The sequence below is a fragment of the Ovis canadensis genome, chromosome 2, assembly GCF_042477335.2.
Source record: "Ovis canadensis isolate MfBH-ARS-UI-01 breed Bighorn chromosome 2, ARS-UI_OviCan_v2, whole genome shotgun sequence".
NCBI classification, from domain to species: Eukaryota; Metazoa; Chordata; class Mammalia; order Artiodactyla; family Bovidae; genus Ovis; species Ovis canadensis.
The window spans coordinates 233179745-233199602 of record NC_091246.1 but is presented as its reverse complement, the minus strand read 5'-3'; the positions used below and the strand labels follow the sequence as shown (position 1 = coordinate 233199602).

Genomic DNA, 19858 nt, shown 5'->3' with positions numbered 1-19858 from the left:
AAGAAACCCTTATTTTATGCTGCTGTTGTTTAGTTGCTAAATCATGTCCAACTCTTTGTGACCCCATGGGCTACAGCTCCTCTGTCCATTATCTCCTGGAGTTTCCCTGAATTCATGTCCATTGAGTTGGTGATGCTATCGAACTATCTGTTGCCTACTTCTCTTTTTGCCCTCAATCTTTTCCAATATCAGGATCTTTTCCAAGCTCTTCACATCAGGTGGTCAAACTATTGGTGCTTCAGCAACAGTCCTTCCAATGAATATTCACTCTACTTTTACCTACCATTTAATTTCTCATAGATGTCAAACTGTCGAAAACACATGATATCAAATACCAATCAGAAACTGAATTTTCTGTTTGAGATAATTCAACAGAAGAAAAGGAAATCAGTCCTAGTATACTGAATACAAACTAAGGAAATCCTGGTTAAAAAAAAATAGACTAGATTAGCTTTATGTCTGAATTGAAAATGTTTCTGCATTTTTTAAGCCTAAAGCAGGGAAGGTTCTTCTTAATGGAGAGAATTGCTGATTAAATTGCTGACAAGAAATTGCACTTAAGATTCAGCAGCCAGAGAACATAAACACAGGGAATAAACATGTCTGCCTGCATCAATCAAAGACAGCTGCAGTCTACTCCCAGAAAGGTGAGCAATTATTTATGAAATTATGTCTTCTTCAGTGATTCTATGTTGCAATCCTAAGAGAAACTGAATGAGGAAAACAGATAGTGTCATGGTCCCAATTAGCCAAGGAGTCACATGCATTTTCAAAATCAAGGGATTTTACTTATATATTATTTAACCTCATCATCTTGGAAAAAAATGTTTAGCTTTAAAAAATAATCATAATTAAATAGGCCAGTGTGTTTTTGAAGAACTGCATGTGTGTGTGTTTAAAGATTGGTGTCTGATTCTGCCAAGTACACATTAACATAAATCTGAAGAGAAAAGAAGTCAAGCCAAGAAGCATTTTACAAGGGCCTCTTCAGGAGATTTTGTTTGTTTCACTGGATCATTTTCTAGGTGAGTGATGCTAAGGCTCTCATTGCCTTTGGGCATTGGCTGATTTTTTTTTTTTTTTTTAATCCATGGAGTGTTTTTCTTTCCTCTTGGGGCAGCCTTGAGCCACCAAGATACTGCTTAGTTATGGGCAAGGAAGTGTGGGCAAAAGCCCTATATTCCTGGAAGATGAATCATCTAGTTGGTAGCTCAGTACTATAAACCTCTTAGCCCAAAGAAACATGCCCAAACATCCCTAAGTTATGCTTAAAGGCATTGAGATGAGTGCTCATGGTCTCTCTGCCAGGCCATTTAGGTGACTGTGAGGCCCACTGGGCAGACCACAGTCCTTCAGGGACAGCTCAGAGGCCTGGCATCCAGAAAATCCCTTCAGAGTGACTGCTGTTGCTGCTGCTGCTGCTAAATCTCTTCAGTCGTGTCTGACTCTGTGTGACCCCATAGAAGGCAGCCCACCAGGCTCCCCCGTCCCTGGGATTCTCCAGGCAGGAACACTGGAGTGGGTTGCCATTTCCTTCTCCAATGCGTGAAAGTGAAAGGTGAAAGTGAAGTCGCTCAGTCGTGTCCGACTCTTGGCGACCCCATGGACTGCATCCTACCGGGCTCCTCCGCCCATGGGATTTTCCAGGCAAGCGTACTGGAATGGGGTGCCATTGAATGGTCTAGACCCATCTAAACAGACCTCTGGGGTGAAGACTGCTGTTGGCCTGAGTCTCAAATTCTCCTGACTGTCTAACCAACAGAAACAGCTCCTTCCTGAAGCAGTTCTCAACAGCGGTTCTCAAATTTAAAAATCAAGAAATTCGGATGAAGGAAATGACACAAACAGATGTAAGCAGAAACAGAGATACAGATGTAGAGAACAAACTTATGGATACCAGGAAGGGGAAGAAAGGGATGGTGTGAATTGAGAGATTGGGATTGACATATATACACTACAATAAAATAGATATCTAATGGAAACATACCATATAGCACAGGGAACTCTACTCAATGCTCTATGGTGATTTAAATGCAAAGGAAATCTTAAAAAGAGGGAATGTATGTATACATACAGCTTATTCACTTTGCTGTACACATAAATTAACACAACATTGTAAAGCAACTATACTGCAATAAAAATTTAAAAAAGAGAAAGAAATGACACATACCTGGCATGCCTAAGAAGGTTTTAAGAACAAGAATAGATATTTTTCACACATTGTGCACTACCTGATACAATGTTAAACTCTCAAGGTCTCCAGAAGAAACTGGAGGTAGTGAAATTGTTTTCCCTGATGATTCAATCAAATGACTCTGACTGCCTTTTTTTGGCAAGCTGTCAACTAATCAGCAACTCACTTAAGGAAAGAAAAACAATATTCACTCATTTCATGTTATCTGAATTTTACTTCTCCCTCCCTCCTTTCCTTTTCCCCTCCTGTGTTTATTAGAAAGTGAACTCAAAGTATTAATGTATTACAGGTTTCTCTTGCACACAAGTAAACAGTGTTGCTAATATTTAGCCATATATCCCTGAGTTATTGTTGGATATTAGCCATAAATATTTCCAGAGAAGGGAATAGCAACCCATTCCAGTACTCTTGTCTGGAGAATTCCAATTACAGGGAGCCTGGAGGGCTAGAGTCTATGAGGTTGCAAATAGTTAGACATGACTGAAGTGACTTAGCTGGAGAAGGCAATGGCACACTACTCCAGTACTCTTGCCTGGAAAATCCCATGGATGGAGGAGCCTGGTAGGCTGCAGTCAATGGGGTCGCCAAGAGTCAGACACGACTTCACTTTCACTTTCACTTTTCACTTTCATGCATTGGAGAAGGAAATGGCAACCCACTCCAGTGTTCTTGCCTGGAGAATCCCAGGGATGGTGGAGCCTGGTGAGCTGCTGTCTATGGGGTCGCACAGAGTCGGACACTGAAGCAACTTAGCAGCAGCAGCAGCAGAAGCGACTTAGCACTCATGTACAGCCATAAACATTACTGAGGATTACCAAAACATCAAGATCACAGGCCCAAACTCCAGAATTTTTCACTGAACAGGTCTATTTATGATAAAGCCCAGGAATCTACTTTTAGTTACAGGCAGGTGAAAATAATGCAGGAGGTCCTTTGCCCACTGTACTTTGAACTACCTAAGGATATTCCTGGGAGCACGTCTCCACAGTCCTGGCCTGAGGACATCATCATAACCCAGAGGAGGGCTCAATTTTCCTTCTGAGCTACTGGAAGGAGTCTTGCTAATGCAGAAACCAGTTTGAGACCACAGTGTGGGACTCTGAGCAGGAGGGCAATCAATAAACAGCAGGAAAAGAACCTGACAAGGATTGTAAAGTTTAGATTAAGACGTTTAGCAGAACCTATAGGCTCTGATGTTGCCAGATCTTCTGGAATCCTCCTTGTTATATCCTCAGATATCTCTTCAGCTGTTCTGCATGCATGCTCAGCTGCTTCAGCTGGGTCCAACTCTTTGCAACCCCATGGACTGTAGCCCACCAGGCTCCTCTGTCCATGGGATTCTCCAGGCAAGAATACAGAGTGGGTTGCTATGCCCTCCTCCAGGGGGTTCTTCCTGATCCAGGGATTGAACCTGCTTCCCTTATGTTTCCTGTATTGGCCGGTGGGTTCTTTACCACTCCTAAATGCCTTTGGAGGCTCCGTATGTTCCAGAGGTTCCAGGTTTCACCCTTCAACACCGGCCAGGTGGCTTCTAACAACCATGCAAGTGGAAGTTCTGCTCACAGTCAGTATGCTGGGCAGTGGGCAGCAACAGGCTGAAGGCTCACCCGTTCCCCACAGTAAATGCAAGATTCAGGCTCCTGGGTTCTCTTCCCCACCCTTCCCCTCAGCTTCTCTGTCCAACCCTTTCTTTGTCAGTCTCTACTTTCATAGGAATAAACAGGAGGGAAAAATAAAGTCCTTAGCTAGTGTGCTTGCCAGATTTTAGTAGGAAAAAATCTTTCCAATGGGCTAAACAAAATGTGTAAGTTATCATTAGTTTCATGTTTCCCAGGACAGCTGAGTTCTCAGAAAGTGGACACTCCGGACCATCTCAGACATGAATCTGAGAACTTCATCCAAGACTAAGAGAATGGATTCATGTGGCCTTTGAAAGTAAAGGTCACAAAGTCCCTACACTGCAGGTCAAACATTTAAGTTCGATGAGAGGCTCCACAGACAAGTTTGGATGTCTGGTTTCTTGGTCCAAAACTGATTAATGATGTGATAATTCAATGAGGAAAAGTGCAAAAGGAAAAGAAGGAAGAAGGGGAGGGGAGGAGAGGCCAGATGCATCAATAAAACTACCTACAGGCCAGAGGAGGCAGGAAAACCACAAGAGACAGACAGAAGAATTTAAGTGAATTTAAATAATAGAGCTATAGAGGACTGGTGAGCTCTACAACCTCAAATAGCCCCACTGGAGGAGACCTCGGTATCACAGTTAATCTATCAATACTGTCACTGCTGCTACAAATGACAGGACAATGATGGCCACCCCTGTGTGAGGCCTCCCTTGTTCAAGTCATCTTGCTGGACACGTCTCAAGTGTTAGTACATCACACACAGTGATGACCACAACAGTGACCCTGAATCATAAACCCCCTGATATTCATATACCTTCCTTTTTCTTTAAAATGGGATACTATAGACATACAACCTTCCAAAATCATTGTTTTTCTACTTTAAAATTATTTTTTAATTAAATAAGTAAGAGTCAATTGGATCAGTTGCTCTACCTGCAATGCGTAATATTTTGGGAATCACTTGACCTCGAGCTACTTAAACAATGAAAAAGGCATGTGTATGGGAGGTGGAGGGCATGGGATACTTTCTTGGTTTTATTTTGCTTGTTTGATGGTTTGGGGTTGTTGTTGTTTAAGAAAGTGAGTGGAAAGGCAAAAGTTACATCTGATTCCCAACTGTGTGTCATCAGACCCAAAGGACATATGTATATCTATAATTGTAAATATGTAACATAACATCCAAAAGTCTTAAAAGGGAGTCTTATTAAAGAGGTGGGAAAAAATATATGTGAATTGATTGTTATTGGATTGATTACCTGGTTTGACTCCTGGCTCAGGAAGAACCACTGGAGAAGGGATAGGCTACCCACTCCAATATTCTTGGGCTTCCCTTGTGGCTCAGCTGGTAAAGAATCCACTTGCAATGCTGGAGACCTGGGTGCGATCCCTGGGTTGGGAAGATAGCCTGGACAAGGGAAAAGCTACCCACTCCAGTATTCTGGCCTGGAGAATTCCATGGGCTGTATAGTCCATAGCATCACAAAGGGTCGGACATGACTGAGTGACTTTTGCTTTCATAGGCTCCCCTGGTGGTGATAGTGGTAAAGAACCCACTTGCAAATGCAGGAGACATGAGAGACGTGGGTTCAATCCCTGTGTCAGGAAGATTCCTTGGGGGAGGGTATGGCAACCCAGTTCAGTATTCTTGCCTAGAGAATCCTATGGACAGAGGAGCCTGATGAGCTAATGTCTGTAAGGTCACAAAGAGTTGAACGCGACTGAAGCAGCTTAGCACTCATGCAACGATATCAGAAGAACGAGCTCGCGTCTTTCTTTTTCTTTGATCTTTTGTTGATCCTACTGTGTTTCGGTGTTTCTGCTCTGGTTTTCTGTGTATCTTTGTATGTGCTTCATTGGTTGGCACTTATATTTGTTTCTATGACGACTTGATGTGTGCATTTTCTGTGTATGTTTCTTGGTGCCTCAGTATTTTTAATTTATTGCTTCTCTTTGCTGTTTCATGTTTCTATTTTTTTCTTTAATGTTTCTCTTTACACTTTTCCACTTTTAACTTTTCTATTGCATTTTGTCCCTCAAGTATACCATAAATTTAATTATATCCTTCATTATGCCTCATACATTTTCATAGGAACATACATTCATGCATTTATATTAAAAATAGGCTGAACTTTATTTTTAAAAGATTTATTTGAGGGGATAAAAAGGGTTTTCTTTTTTTCTCACTTGATTCTGGCTAATAGTTTCATGATTCAGGGCTTTTGATTTATTAAAACAAAATGGCCTATTCACGACCTAAGTGTTCTAGATTCCAATCAAAGGATATATAGAAAAGGAATGTGTAAAAGGAAGATAAAAATGATAAGTAGAAAATTCACCATAAAGCATATTTGTATTGGGTTGACCAAAAGTTTGTTCAAATTTTTTGGCCAGTGCAATACTTCACCTACTTCTCATATAGACAAAGAAATGTGCAAAAATAAAATACAAGTTAATCACTTCTAACAAGTTTGCTATCTTCTTTATCACTATATGGGTGATACATAGTGGCTCAGATGGTAAAGAATCCGTCTGCAATGCGGGAGACCTGAGTTAAATCCCTGGGTTGGGAAGATCCCCGGGAGAAGGGCATGACAATCCACTCCAGTACTCTTGCCTGGAGAATTTCCATGAACAGAGGGGCCTGGCGGGCTGCAGTCCATGGGGTCACAAAGAGTCGGACACAACTGAGCGACTAAGCACACAGCACTATACAAATTTAAAAAATACTAATAGGAACCAGTTTACATAAATTTATCATTACTATGCTCAGGCACAGTTAAATGACAAAATAATGCCAGATCAACTAGGAAAAGCATGCTTCTGAGTTAAAAAAAAAAAAACGCTTCCTAGAAAAATATGCTTCAATTAATGTGAAGGCTGTATTTAGAAAACTGTGAAGCAAAATGAAATTGATTCATAGTCTAACACTACTGTCTTATTTTAACTCTTTCCTATTTCCCAAACCCCATCAATAATTAGAAGCCTTTAAGATATGAAATTATTAAATAGGTGTATCTTTTAGAGATTATTAGAAATAAGAGTTGAAGGGATAAATTATTTGACATAGATTTTTAAAGACAAAAGATTATATTTTCATTGAATTGAATATCAGAATATTAGCAAAATGAACATTTCTAGTGAAACTTAGTGGGGTATGGAGCACAGAGATACAAGTCTTACTTTTATTTCTGAAATGCAAAAAAAAAAAAAAGAATGTGACTCAGGGGTTATGAATGGTATACTACTTCATATCACTTATCCTCTTCCTGGGTTATGAGCAACTGTTTACAAATCCTATCTCTCAAGAGGGAAGCAGATAATTGTATCACTGAGGGCAGCAGTAACTATAGGTAAACTTCAGCTATCAACACTTTTGGATCTATATTTTGAATCACAGGACGATTCTGAGAGCCCCTGTGATTGTGTTAACATCAGACAGTGTTTTTCTATTTTCTTCCTGAGTAAAAAAAAAAAAAAAAAAAAAAATGGCATTGGATTACTCATTAGAAATACTATGTGCATTTTTCCTCCCTTCCATATGATAAAGTAAAACATTGGAATTGATATAACTCGGGGTATGACCTTTATCTGAAGAGCTGATGCACAGTTAATAACATATGGAAAGGAATTTAATCCTCAGCTCTCTAAAAAGCTATAAAGAGCCTAGATCACTTTTCCATCTACAAGCTTGGTTTTAGAAGCATACAAAGCTCATTTTGGAGTTGAATAGGAAAGTCTGTGACATATAGCACATAGTCTGATTCTAACAGATGGATTTTTCTTGAAATAACTTCATTAGTTAATCACTTTTTTTACATATACTTTTTCTAGCTAATTGGTATAAGTACCAGCTGGAGCTGTTAAGAAACCTCCAAAGAAATTGGTAGGTAAGGAGAACACTGGCTAATTTCACCAATTCTAGGATTAAACTTCTACTAATTTCATACTAACCAGTATGTACTTTAAGAGGAAAATCTTCTTCATAATTTTTTCCACCTTTTTCCAAAAGCTTACTAGATCTATGTTTAAACCAAATCAATCATCCGGAGTTGAAGACATGACAAAAAGACAAGACACCAAAGTTGAGCCCCACAGGTCAACAGGTGTCCAAAATGCTACTGAGAAGAGCAAAGAAATAGCTCCAGAAAGAATGAAGAGGCTGGGCCAAAGTGGAAACAACGCTCAGTGAATGTGTCTGGTAGTAAGAAGTTAATGTTTTCATAAATCTTTCTGATTAAAGAGGAAACAGATAAAAGTTGCTTATAACCACTAATGAGTATTAATTATCTATGGAATTGCATCACCATCTTCATCAGACATGCTGAAGAGTTCTTTTCCTTTAAAGAAGTTTCTCAGTGTAACTGCATGAATGCCTGTATGCTCAGTCACTCAGTCCTGACCCCAGGAACTGCAGCCTGCCAGACTCCTCTATCCAAGGAATTTTCCAGGTGAGAGCAGTGGAGCGGGTTGCCATTTCCTACTCCAGGGGATCTTCCCGATCAAAACTATGTCTCCTACGTTGGCTGGTGGATTCTTTAGGAATCCTGTGATGGAATCATTTGAGATGTAAATGATTAGTTTTCAGCTTAGGTGCCCTAAGACATTTTTAAATAAAGGAAAACAGTGTAATTTAATGAAATGAACATTGAGAAAACTGGGATCTGTTTTGACTTTACAATATCTTTAGGTAGTTATTTGGATCTCACAAAAGGATTAGTCATTCAGATAGAGACAATCCTCAGTCTTTGAAATTCAGTGGTAAATATCATGTTCCCCACCTATTTATCATTAACGATCTTTCTGTAATTTATGTGTTGATAGATCTAGGAAAAGTACCATAGGAATAAGATGCTAATTACCAAGGGCTTTAAAAGGGAAACAGCAAGCCTAGTCTAGTTTAGCAGGAAGGTACCTATGTAGCAACATGGAGTATGCGGAGAGAATAATTTGTTGTTGTTTAAAAAAGTAATAATTCTATTCAAATTGCTCTCTTTCCAGTAAAGGCTTTCTAATACAGATTTGCTTAAGCAGATTTTTAATATAAGGTAATTTTAACACTTACCAATTCCATGTTTGAATGTATAATTTCCTGCCAAATCAAGACATACCTAAAAATTTTTATACTAATTTTTCTTTGTTAGATTTCCAGGGGTCACTTAAGAATTGAGATCTTGCACTTCATTTTAAATTTAAAACTGATTCCTCTTTTTAATATGTCATATTGTGCAGACCGCCACTTTCAGTTCTTTCAGAGCACACTAGTTCCTTTTTTGTTCTGGCGGCTTAAAAAAATGACACAAATATACTACTTCGAAATTCTAGAAGACAGAAGTCTGAAACGCGTTTCACATGATTGAAATCAAGCCTGTCGGCTGGGCTCCCATTCTTTCCGAAGGTCTAGGAGAGAATGGGTTGGTTCCCTGGACTCTTCAACGTTCTAGAGGTTTCCTGATTTCTTGGCTCACAGCCTCCTCCCCCATCCTCAAAACCCGCATGTTCATCTCTCTGACTCAGACGGCCCTGCCTCTATCTTTCACTTTTAAGGACCTTACTGTAAGAAGGCAATATTTCCTTTGGTATGGTGAAAATAAAATCACGCCATCTTGAGCTTTCAACTAAAAAGACCAAAGCTCACTTTGTTGCTGTGTCGCTAAGTCCTGTCCTCTGAGACCCCCTGGACTGTAGCCCACCAGACTCCTCTGATCATGGGCTTTCCAGGGCATGAATACTGGAGTGGGTTGCCATTTCCTTCTCCAGGGGCTCTTCCCGACCGAGGGATCAAACCCCAGTCTCCTGCATTTGCAGTCGGATTCTTTACCACTGAGCCACCTGGGAAGCCCCCACAAGTTCACATGCCACGTGCCTTATCTGTACATCAAGGGCTTCCTTGCACTCAAGTCACAAAGGACAGTGTCTGCGCACTTACTCTCTGCAGGTTCTTTAGAGCGGCGGCCGCTGGACGGCTTCCTCAGCAGGCTGCGCCCCGAGGTAAAGAGGCTGGTCAACTCTTCCAAAGGACTCGTGGGGGTTCTGGACCGGGAGCCGCTCGGAGCCGAGCCGTAGGTACTGACCGCGGCGTTGACCATCTTGCTCCCGTCTGACACCGGTCTGGGGGTGGAGTGAGGCACTGATGGCGAGCTCCTGGAGAGGCTGCCCGAATGCACGGCGTCGTAGGGCGGGGGCCTTTTGAGGCTGAGCGGGGTCAGGGACCTGCCCATGCTGACAGGCGATGGGGAAGCGGAGTGACTTTTGGGGTAGCCGTGCGGAGACTGCGTTCGGTACAGAGTGGAGGGCGGGGGAGGGGACGAGGAGAGCACGGAGGCGGCGGGAACCGGCCCCAGGGCTCCAGCCTGGTCTTTCTCCAGTTTGGCGTGGCCGGAGGCATGCGATGGCAAGGAGGATGGGGAGGCTCCGGCCTGCTGTTTCATATAAGACACGTTTTCCAACACTGGAAGCTTGGTGACCTCCAGAGGGGTAAGCGGAGACTCATCCGAGTTGGGCGAGCACTGCACCGGGGCCGGGGGGAACACCAGCAGCGGGGGTCTATGAGACAGCAGGTTGGGAAACGGCGGGGGGATGTCACAGAGCAAACCCTTTGGAGTACATGGCACTGAGGACTTGGCCAAGTCCAGGTCAGGCACCGTGGGAGTAGCACACTGCGAAGAACAGCTGTGATGGTCGAGGTCACATTTTGAGTCTTGGCCTAGATCATCAAAAATGGGGTATTTCATTTCTTCGTAGACGGCCTCACTCTGGTCCTCATCGTCCTTCCGGAAGTCTCTGAGAATGTTCCCCACCATCTCAATGTACACGGGCTCTTCCTCCTCGGGGTCCCCTGCGGGGCTGCTGACCTGGCAGAGCGAGGAGTCCCGCGGGAGCGAGGTCCTCCTGGGTCCGTGCTTTTTGATATACGTTTCGTCAAAAGATGTGCTGAGCTGAGTGTTTGGGTTCCGTTTTGGTTTGGGAGGAGGAATCTTCTTTGAATATTCGTCACTGTGGGGTCTTGGTTTGGCTGACACTAAAAGAAGAAGAAGAAAAAAACAGTGAAACAGATGATTACAATAGCAAAACTTTCAGATATGACTTGAAGGTGGCTTTCCTACTCTATTGAGAAGGAAATGGCAACCCACTCCAGTATTCTTGCCTGGAGAATCCCATGGATGGAGGAGCCTGGCAGGCTACAGTCCATGGGGTCACAAAGAGTCAAACACCACTGAGCTGCTAACACTTTACTACTCTAAACGGTTGAGGGAAGGGGTAACCTGAATCATTTCTAGATGGAGGCATAGACTAAAACTCCAACAGAAATCAAACACTTCAATATTTAGAAAAACATGTGAAAACCGTAGTAATATTTATCTTCAAATTAATATTAATAATCCAACACTGATAAATGCATTAAGGCCAGAACTCTTCACCACTGTCTTAGAATTTCTAAATAAAAACTTTCAGATGACACAAATTGGATAAAAACAATCACATATTTGATAAAAATCAACCGCCACCAATTAAGCAACAAAGAAACTTAACGGAAAAAAACAAACAGAGTTTCTGTTAGAACAAATGGTTATAATAACACCATGGGGACTGTGCCCTTTTAATGATATGGCTATTACACATGATCACATCTTGCTTTCATTTGGGATAAAAATGTTCCAGCCTGCTAGACTTAATCTCTGTCTTGGTTCAGACAAATAACTTTTATACAGATGGGGCTGATACATCAGGGGAAATTGATGTGAACATCTTATGAGGCTAGACAAGTTAATCTCCAAATCTCCAGGTAGTGTTGATTATGGGGTATTCTGTTTTTGTTCAGAAGGCCTCTCATGATATCCTAAATGCTGTCTTGGAATGAATTTATTGCCCTGACACATCAGAAGCCCCTAGAGAGTTTTACAAGAGAATAATCCAGAGAATGATGTGCAAGCTTCAGGAAAAAGCTCTGGAAACTCACAATAGACGTACATACAAGTATATTCCATAGCCTGCTGGAAGTCCTCCTTGTAATGGAGCATAAACTTTTGGCTCCATCCAGGAGGGCCAAACAGGCAATGTGTCTATGACTGCAATCAATTGTGTCGCATGCAGGGAAGGTACTGAAGTCTTGTTATTATCTCATTATTGCATTGTGCTGATACATAATTACAATGATTATCATTTTTATCCAGTGTGGCAGAATGTAGTTCATTGTGGTAAGTGATAGCATACAATGTAAGGTGACAGTGTAGTTTATAGGTATAAAACTATGAGAAAAGAGCAGACTTCTCTATAATTTGCAGCTTGAAGGAAGAGGAGGTCTCAAGGCACAAAGCAGGAAATACCCCAAATTTCCTTAGTTTTGTTTTTCAATTAGTATAACTTATGACACAGAAAGTCTTCTAAAACTTACTATAGGAGAATCAAGTGCTTGAAGTTTATTTATGTGGCTTCCCGAAACATCAATCATACCTTCTGAGAAAGAGAACCCATCAAATACTCTAGCAGTGGCTATATTGCTCACTTCTTTTCTAGGTCATTCTGCTTTCAAACATTCTGCTCCATTGTTCCCATGATGATTTTTTTCACTCACTACAATCAAACAGCTTGTTGAGGGGAAGTTTCTTACTATTACGTAGACTTTCCCTTTAACTTACAGTAGGAAAAAACTAGATGCCATTTCCAGGGGGAGGATACAGCAGTAGAGCCTTTTCATGTCAAATAAGAAAAGTCTAGGGACATAATGGGATGAAAACGACCCAGAAGATTCTTTAGGCAGGACTCAGAGTGACTAATAGTTCCTCTCTGTATCTGCTACTGGTAATACATTTTTATTGGTTTTGAAATCTACCATGCATGTCCACTTTATATGATTTAAATAAATCATCAAATCATATCAAAAAATCTGGGCCCAAATAAAGTAAAACCATAAATTAATGAGTAAGATTGACTTTGAATTGGAAGGGACTTTGAAAGAGCCAAGACTTAAAAGTCCACCCAGGCTATTCTTCTGTAGCTTGTTTCTTCCCACCTCAGCTTGTCATCCTAGATGGTGTAACTCACTCTCTAGGAATACTTGCCACTGAGTATGGAGTTATAGGAATTGAATGGCATGGGAAGTAGCAAGTCATTCTGTAAATTGAGGGTTAATCTAAAGTTGGGAATGAATGTGTGTCCATGAGATGGGTAACTTCATGATTTGAGAATTATCATACTTAGAATAAACTTTCATTTTTCTGATTCCTAAATTATAATTCACTGCTGGGTTTTTGTTTTTGTTTTTTTTGACCTTCCTGTAAATTATAATTCCAGCATAGACTTGGGTAGTTGTATGGAGAGAATCAACAGGACAAGCAGAACACAAGCATCTACTGAGCCCAGACCTAAGTAGAAACACTGCATTGAGGGAAGACTACAGCCCAGGATGCCCAGGAACCCAGAGGTCAGGGTAGAGCTGAAAGTGACATGATATTCCGGGAAGTGGAAGCATCAGTCTCTTCCCTGGAACCAGCATCCCTCTTCCCACATAGAGTAGAATGTGGCCTTTGGAACAGGCAAGACCGATGCTTGGGTTGCACTCAAAATATAAGCAAATGAAGCTAGTTTTGTTTGCCAAAATAAACAGAAAAAAATGAAATAAAATAAAGACCCACCATATCTATGAAGTAATGGAAGAAAGAAAAAGATTCTATTCTATTACACGCATAGTTAGAATAAAGACAACTGTTCATTATGAGGGCTTCCCAGGTGGCTCAGTGATAAATGATCCACCTACCAATGCAGGAAATGTGGGTTGATCCCTGGGTCAAAAGATGCTCTGGAGAAGGAAATGGCAACTCACTCCAGTATTCTTGCCTGGGAAGTCCCATGGACAGAAGAGCCTGGAGGACTGCACTTCATGGGGTCTCAAAAGAGTCAGATATGACTTAGCGACTAAAAAAGTTCATTACGAAGGAATTTAGATAATTTATTTGTACTGTGAGGACAACTTTAATACCAAACTAAGTACAGATATTATCTGACAAGGGGAATTATATATGTGACTCTTGTGATGAATCTAAGGTAATCAAAGTTGACAGTTGCTATGGACTGAATTCTGTCCCCGGCAAATTATTTCCTTGAAGTCCTAACGTCCAATGTGATGTTACTTGGAGGGAGATCCTTTAGTGATAATTAGGTCATGAAGTCGTGAGGGCTGGGTCCTCCTGATGGAAGAGATTAGTGACCTTATAAGAAGCATCATCAGAGAGCATTTTCATTGTCTCATTCTCTTCACCATGTGAGGACACAGTGAAAAGATTGCCAGCTGCTAGGAAGGAAGAGGGACATGGCAACCCACTCCAGTGTTCTTGCCTGGAGAATCCCAGGGACGGGGGAGCCTGGTGGGCTGCCGTCTATGGGGTCGCACAGAGTTGGACATGACTGAAGTGACTTAGCAGCAGCAGCAGCAGGCAGGAAGAGTATTCTCAGCAGAAACAATGTTAGTACCTTGATCTTGGACATCTGCCCTCAAGAACTATGAGAAAATAAATATCTACTGTTTAAGCCACCTAGTCCATGGAATTTTGTTATGTCAACTTGAGATGACTTAGACAACAGAATACTGATTAAACCTAGATCTGATAGACAGAGTGCCTGATGAACTATGGATGGAAGTTCGTGACATTGTACAGGAGACAGGGAGCAAGACCATCCCCAAGAAAAAGAAATGCAAAAAAGCAAAATGGTTGTCTGAGGAGGCCTTACAAATAGCTGTGAAAAGAAGGGAAGTAAAAAGCAAAGTAGGAAAGCAAAGGTATACCCATTTGAATGCAGAGTTCCAAAGAATAGCAAGGAGACACAAGAAAGCCTTCCTCAGCAATCAATGCAAAGAAATAGAGGAAAACAATAGAATGGGAAAGAGTAGAGATCTCTTCAAGAAAATTAGAGACACCAAGGGCACATTTCATGCAAATATGGGCTCGATAAAGGACAGATGGAAGGGACCTAACAGAGGCAGAAGATATTAAGAAGAGGTGGCAAGAATACACGGAAGAACTGTACAAAAAAGATCTTCACGACCTGGATAATCACGATGGTGTGATCACTCACCTAGAGCCAGACATCCTGGCATGTGAAGTAAAGTGGGCCTTAGGAAGCATCACTATGAACAAAGCTAGTGGAGGAAATGGAATTCAGGTTGAGCTATTTCAAATCCTGAAAGATGATGCTGTGAAAGTGCTGCACTCAATACCTGAGCAAATTTGGGAAACTCAGCAGTGGCCACAGGACTAGAAAAGGTCAGTTTTCATTCCAATCCCAAAGAAAGGCAATGCCAAAAAATGCTCAGACTACTGCACAATTGCACTCATCTCACACGCTAGTAAAGTGATGCTTAAAATTCTCCAAGCCAGGCTTCAGCAATACGTGAACTGTGAACTCCCTGATGTTCAAGCTGGTTTTAGAAAAGGCAGAGGAACCAGTATCAAATTGCCGACATCTGGATCATGGAAAAAGCAAGAGAGTTCCAAAAAACATCTATTTCTGCTTTATTGACTATGCCAAAGCCTTTGACTGTGTGGATCACAATAAACTGTGGAAAATTCTGAAAGAGATGGGAATACCAGACCACCTGACCTGCCTCTTGAGAAATCTGTATGCAGGCCAGGAAGCAACAGTTAGAACTGGACATGGAACAACAGACTGGTTCCAAATAGGAAAAGGAGTACGTCAAGGCTGTATATTGTCACTCTACTTATTTAACTTATATGCAGAGTACATCATGAGAAATGCTGGGCTGGAAGAAGCCCAAGCTGGAATCAAGATTGCCGGGAAGAATATCAATAACTTCAGGTATGTAGATGACACCACCTTTATGGCAAAAAGTGAAGAAGAACTAAAAAGCCTCTTGATGAAAGTGAAAGAGGAGAGTGAAAAAGTTGGCTTAAAGCTCAACATTCAGAAAACTAAGATCATGGCATCCGGTCCCATCACTTCATGGGAAATAGATGGGGAAACAGTGGAAACAGTGGCTGACTTTATTTTCCTGGGCTCCAAAATCACTGCAGATGGTGATTGCAGCCATGAAATTAACAGACACTTACTCCTTGGAAGGAGTGTTATGACCAACCTAGACAGCATATTGAAAAGCAGAGACATTACTTTGTCAACAAAGGTCCATCTAGTCAAGGCTATGGCTTTTCCTGTGGTCATGTATGGATATGAGAGTTGGACTGTGAAGAAAGCTGTGTGCAGTAGAATTGATGCTTTTGAACTGTGGTGTTGGAGAGGACTCTTGAGAGTCCCTTGGACTGCAAGGAGATCCAACCAGTCTATCCTTAAGGAGATCAGTCCTGGGTGTTTATTAGAAGGACTGATGTTGAAGCTGAAACTCCAATACTTTGGCCACCTGATGCAAAGAGCTAACTCATTTGAGAAGACCCTGACTCTGGGAAAGATTGAGGGCAAGAGGGGAAGGGGACAACAGAGGATGAGATGTTTGGATGGCATCACCAATTCAATGGACATGGGTTTGTGTGGACTCCTGGTGTTGGTGATGGACAGGGAGGCCTGGTGTGCTGCAGTTCACAGGGTCGCAAAGAGTTGGACATGACTGAGCAACTGAATTGATTGATTGAATGAAACACCCTATAAAGTCAAGTACCCACTCTTTCATCTTCTGGCATTGTAATACTTTTACAAGCTTTGTTACTTTAAGAATTAATATAACTCTTTCCCAGTCTTTTGGGCTTCCCTCGTAGCTCAGTTGGTATTCTTTACCAATTTGCCTGCAATCCAGGAGACCCGAGTTCAATACCTAGGTCAGGAAGATCACCTGGAGAAGGATATGGCCACCCTCTCCAGTATTCTTGCCTGGAGAATTCTTTTGGATGCAATTTGCACCTTCCCTTGCCCGATACTCCTCAACCACTGAAGCCACATTAGAGAGCATATTATAGCTGAATACAGAGATGCTGATCTAAGGTACCCACCCAGGAGCATCCTTCCCTGCCCACTGCCTGTTATTCTGGTTCTTCTCTATCTGATAATCCAACCTCTGATTTATGCCAAGGCACATGTCATGCTATTTAATGAGACCCACTTTCTAGATATTCTTTGTTTTCTGTTGTTGCTTCCTGTGGCTTATAGACACTCTGCTCCACTGGGTTGGGTGTGTTCTCCTGCCCATCATCGAAGGCAATTCTCCAGCCATCCTTGCCCAGATAATCCTTCATTATCTGGACAAGCTTCTTCCCTCCCCCTTTCCTTGTGTGGTGAAAGAGCCTAAGGCAAGCAGATTCATATAATTCAAGCACACTTTATTTCCTGCTCCTCTTCCTTTGTTTGATTCAAATCAAGATGAGAGTATTGAGGATTATTTAGTGAGTAAAGCAATAAGTAAACTACAGCCAATGAGGATGAACAAATAGATTCATTTTTCAATTTCAGGAGACTTTTATTCCAGGCAATGTCTGGTTGCCATTGCACACCACCCCCACCTTACACATCATGATTCTCTCTGAAAAGTCAGAAGAGGGAATGATTTCATCTCTAATGAACTGATTTTTCTCTGCATTTGCAACTTATCATTTGGTTTCACCTTATTCCAAGTATTGAGTAAATAATTCATTGAGCAATGAATTTTGTTTCAGCTGTCATATATGCTTTGTTTTTTTGCTTACCCAAAGAAGGAAAAGACTGACATTTTTAGCAACATTGTCCTACGATTCATTCTAGTTTAACATCACTCTAGAGAACTAAAAATTAACTAAAAATTCATGTTTTAAAAATTATTTCTTTAGAAGGGGTTTAAAAATAGTCTTATTCTACATACATAGATGATGAAATTCTACTAATAATTGTTCATAAAAATTGCATTGAAGATTCCAACATTTAACCTAATTCAACCATAATAAAAAGGTGACTTTTATTGCACTTGAATGAATTGTAAATTATTTCTAATAAGACCAAAGATAGAAGCAGTAATCCCTGTTCAGCTCCAGAACACAAACTTTATGCTTAAAATAGTATAATGACAGTATCATTGAATAAGCAGAAAGTGACATTTTTGAAATGAAATATCTGAGCACAAAGATTATGTATGGCTTTCAGTCATGCCCAAATGATCTGTCTTTCACAGTTAATTTTGGAAATTTGCCATGTCCCTTGTCAAACTATCCTTCTGAAATATTTTCCCTTATTAAAGAAAGAGTAATGAATAACCAGACTTCAGTGTCTATGCATGTTCTTGATGCAAGAAGTGAGAAAAGAGACAACACAGGTGAGTATCTCCCCTGATGAAAAGTCCCTTTGATCACAGATTCCAGAACTTGAAAGGGTCTTAGAGATTATCCAACCCAAACTTCATATACTACTGATGAAGAAATATAAATTCCTTATCAACTACTTAAAACAATCTCAAAGTCAATTCAATATTTTATACCTTTTAAAACAAAGGAAAAGAAAAAGGGAAAAAAACTCTAAAATTCATTATTTTGTATATGATAAAAAGTATCACTTAGAAAGGTCGTCCTCACCCATGCTATAATGGCACTATTATGTGGTTTGGTTATAGAGGTATACTTAAATAGCTCTGGTTACAGAATTATATTTAAATGGGTCATTCAAACTGGGAAATGAGTGTCCAGTGAACAGAAGTTATGGCCAAATTACAAAATACTGAACTGGCTGATTCTAGATGGTGAGAGACACATTTCCCACTTTCAGCAGAATTCTGCTCACAATAACTCTCTTTTCACAACTCAGAATTTCAGAAGTTTTAAGAATATTTTTATGTTCACAGTCACAACCCCCATAATAGCATCCACAAAATTGTTCTTTCTTATTTTATTTTTTTAAATGAAGGTGTTTATAAAGGGATGGGAGTTACAAATACTCTTGTTTTGTTTACAGTAGGACCAAGAAAGTGTGAAAGTATACAAAAAGGATCAGATTTAGAATTGTAGTATTTGTGCTATTTGTACCATCCTAGATCTGCCAACAATGAAAACACAAGACTCAGATCAAAGTTTGGATTGAAACAGTGTAAGACGTGGAAATGGCTCACCATTATGGTCTTAAAGTTGAGTGTGACTGAGAGTCTTGGCTTAAATTAGATACAGGGCATTTCTTGAGAACAAGGAAAAATGACTCAGAGGGAAGAGTTAAGAGCCCAGAGAGAAAATTACAGAACCCAAACTGGGGAGCAGAACTGGGCTCTAATCAATAAATTCTTCTGGAGACATCACTTTGCTGACAAAGGTCCATCTAGACAAAGCTATGGTTTTTCCAGTAGTCATATATGGATGTGAGAATTAAACCATAAAGAAGGCTGAGTGCCAAAGAACTGATGCTTTCAAATTGTGGAGCTGGAGAAGACTCTTGAGAAACCCCTGGACTGCAAGGATATCAAATCAGTCAATCCTAAAGGAAATCAACCCTGAATATTCATTGGGAGGACTGATATTGAAGCTGAAGCTCCAATACTTTCTCCACCTGATGTGAAGAGCCCACTCATTGGAAATGATCCTGATGCTTGGAGAGACTAAAGGCAAAAGGAGAAGGAGGACAGCAAAGGATGAGAGTATCATTAATGCTATGGATATGAATTTGAGCAAACTCTGAGAGATAGCGGAGGAGAGAGGAGCTTGGCATGCTGCAGTCCACAGAGTCAAAGAGTAGGATACAACTTAGTGACTGAATAACAACAAGAATAGGAAGAACTGTTCAGTTCAGTTCAGTCTCTCAGTCATGTCCAACTCTTTGCGACCCCATGAATCACAGCATGCCAGGCCTCCTTGTCCATCACCAACTCCCGGAGTTCACTCAGACTCGCATCCATCGAGTCAGTGATGCCATCCAGCCATCTCATCCTCTGTCGTCCCCTTCTCCTCCTGCCCCCAATCCCTCCCAGCATCAGAGTCTTTTCCAATGAGTCAACCCTTCGCATGAGGTGGCCAAAGTACTGGAGTTTCACCTTTAGCATCATTCCTTCCGAAGAAATCCCAGGGTTGATCTCCTTCAGAATGGACTGGTTGGATCTCCTTGCAGTCCAAGGGACTCTCAAGAGTCTTCTCCAACA

General features: G+C 41.0%; 1 protein-coding gene across 1 annotated transcript in view; it reads right to left on the bottom strand.

Moving 5' to 3' along the window:
• NYAP2 (neuronal tyrosine-phosphorylated phosphoinositide-3-kinase adaptor 2) overlaps positions 1–19858 on the bottom strand; it is a 301436-nt gene that overhangs the window by 107658 nt on the left and 173920 nt on the right. The window contains exon 3 of the mRNA XM_069574685.1: positions 9746–10837. Coding sequence (XP_069430786.1) covers positions 9746–10837 — 1092 coding nt within the window. The remainder of the gene's footprint in view (positions 1–9745; positions 10838–19858) is intronic.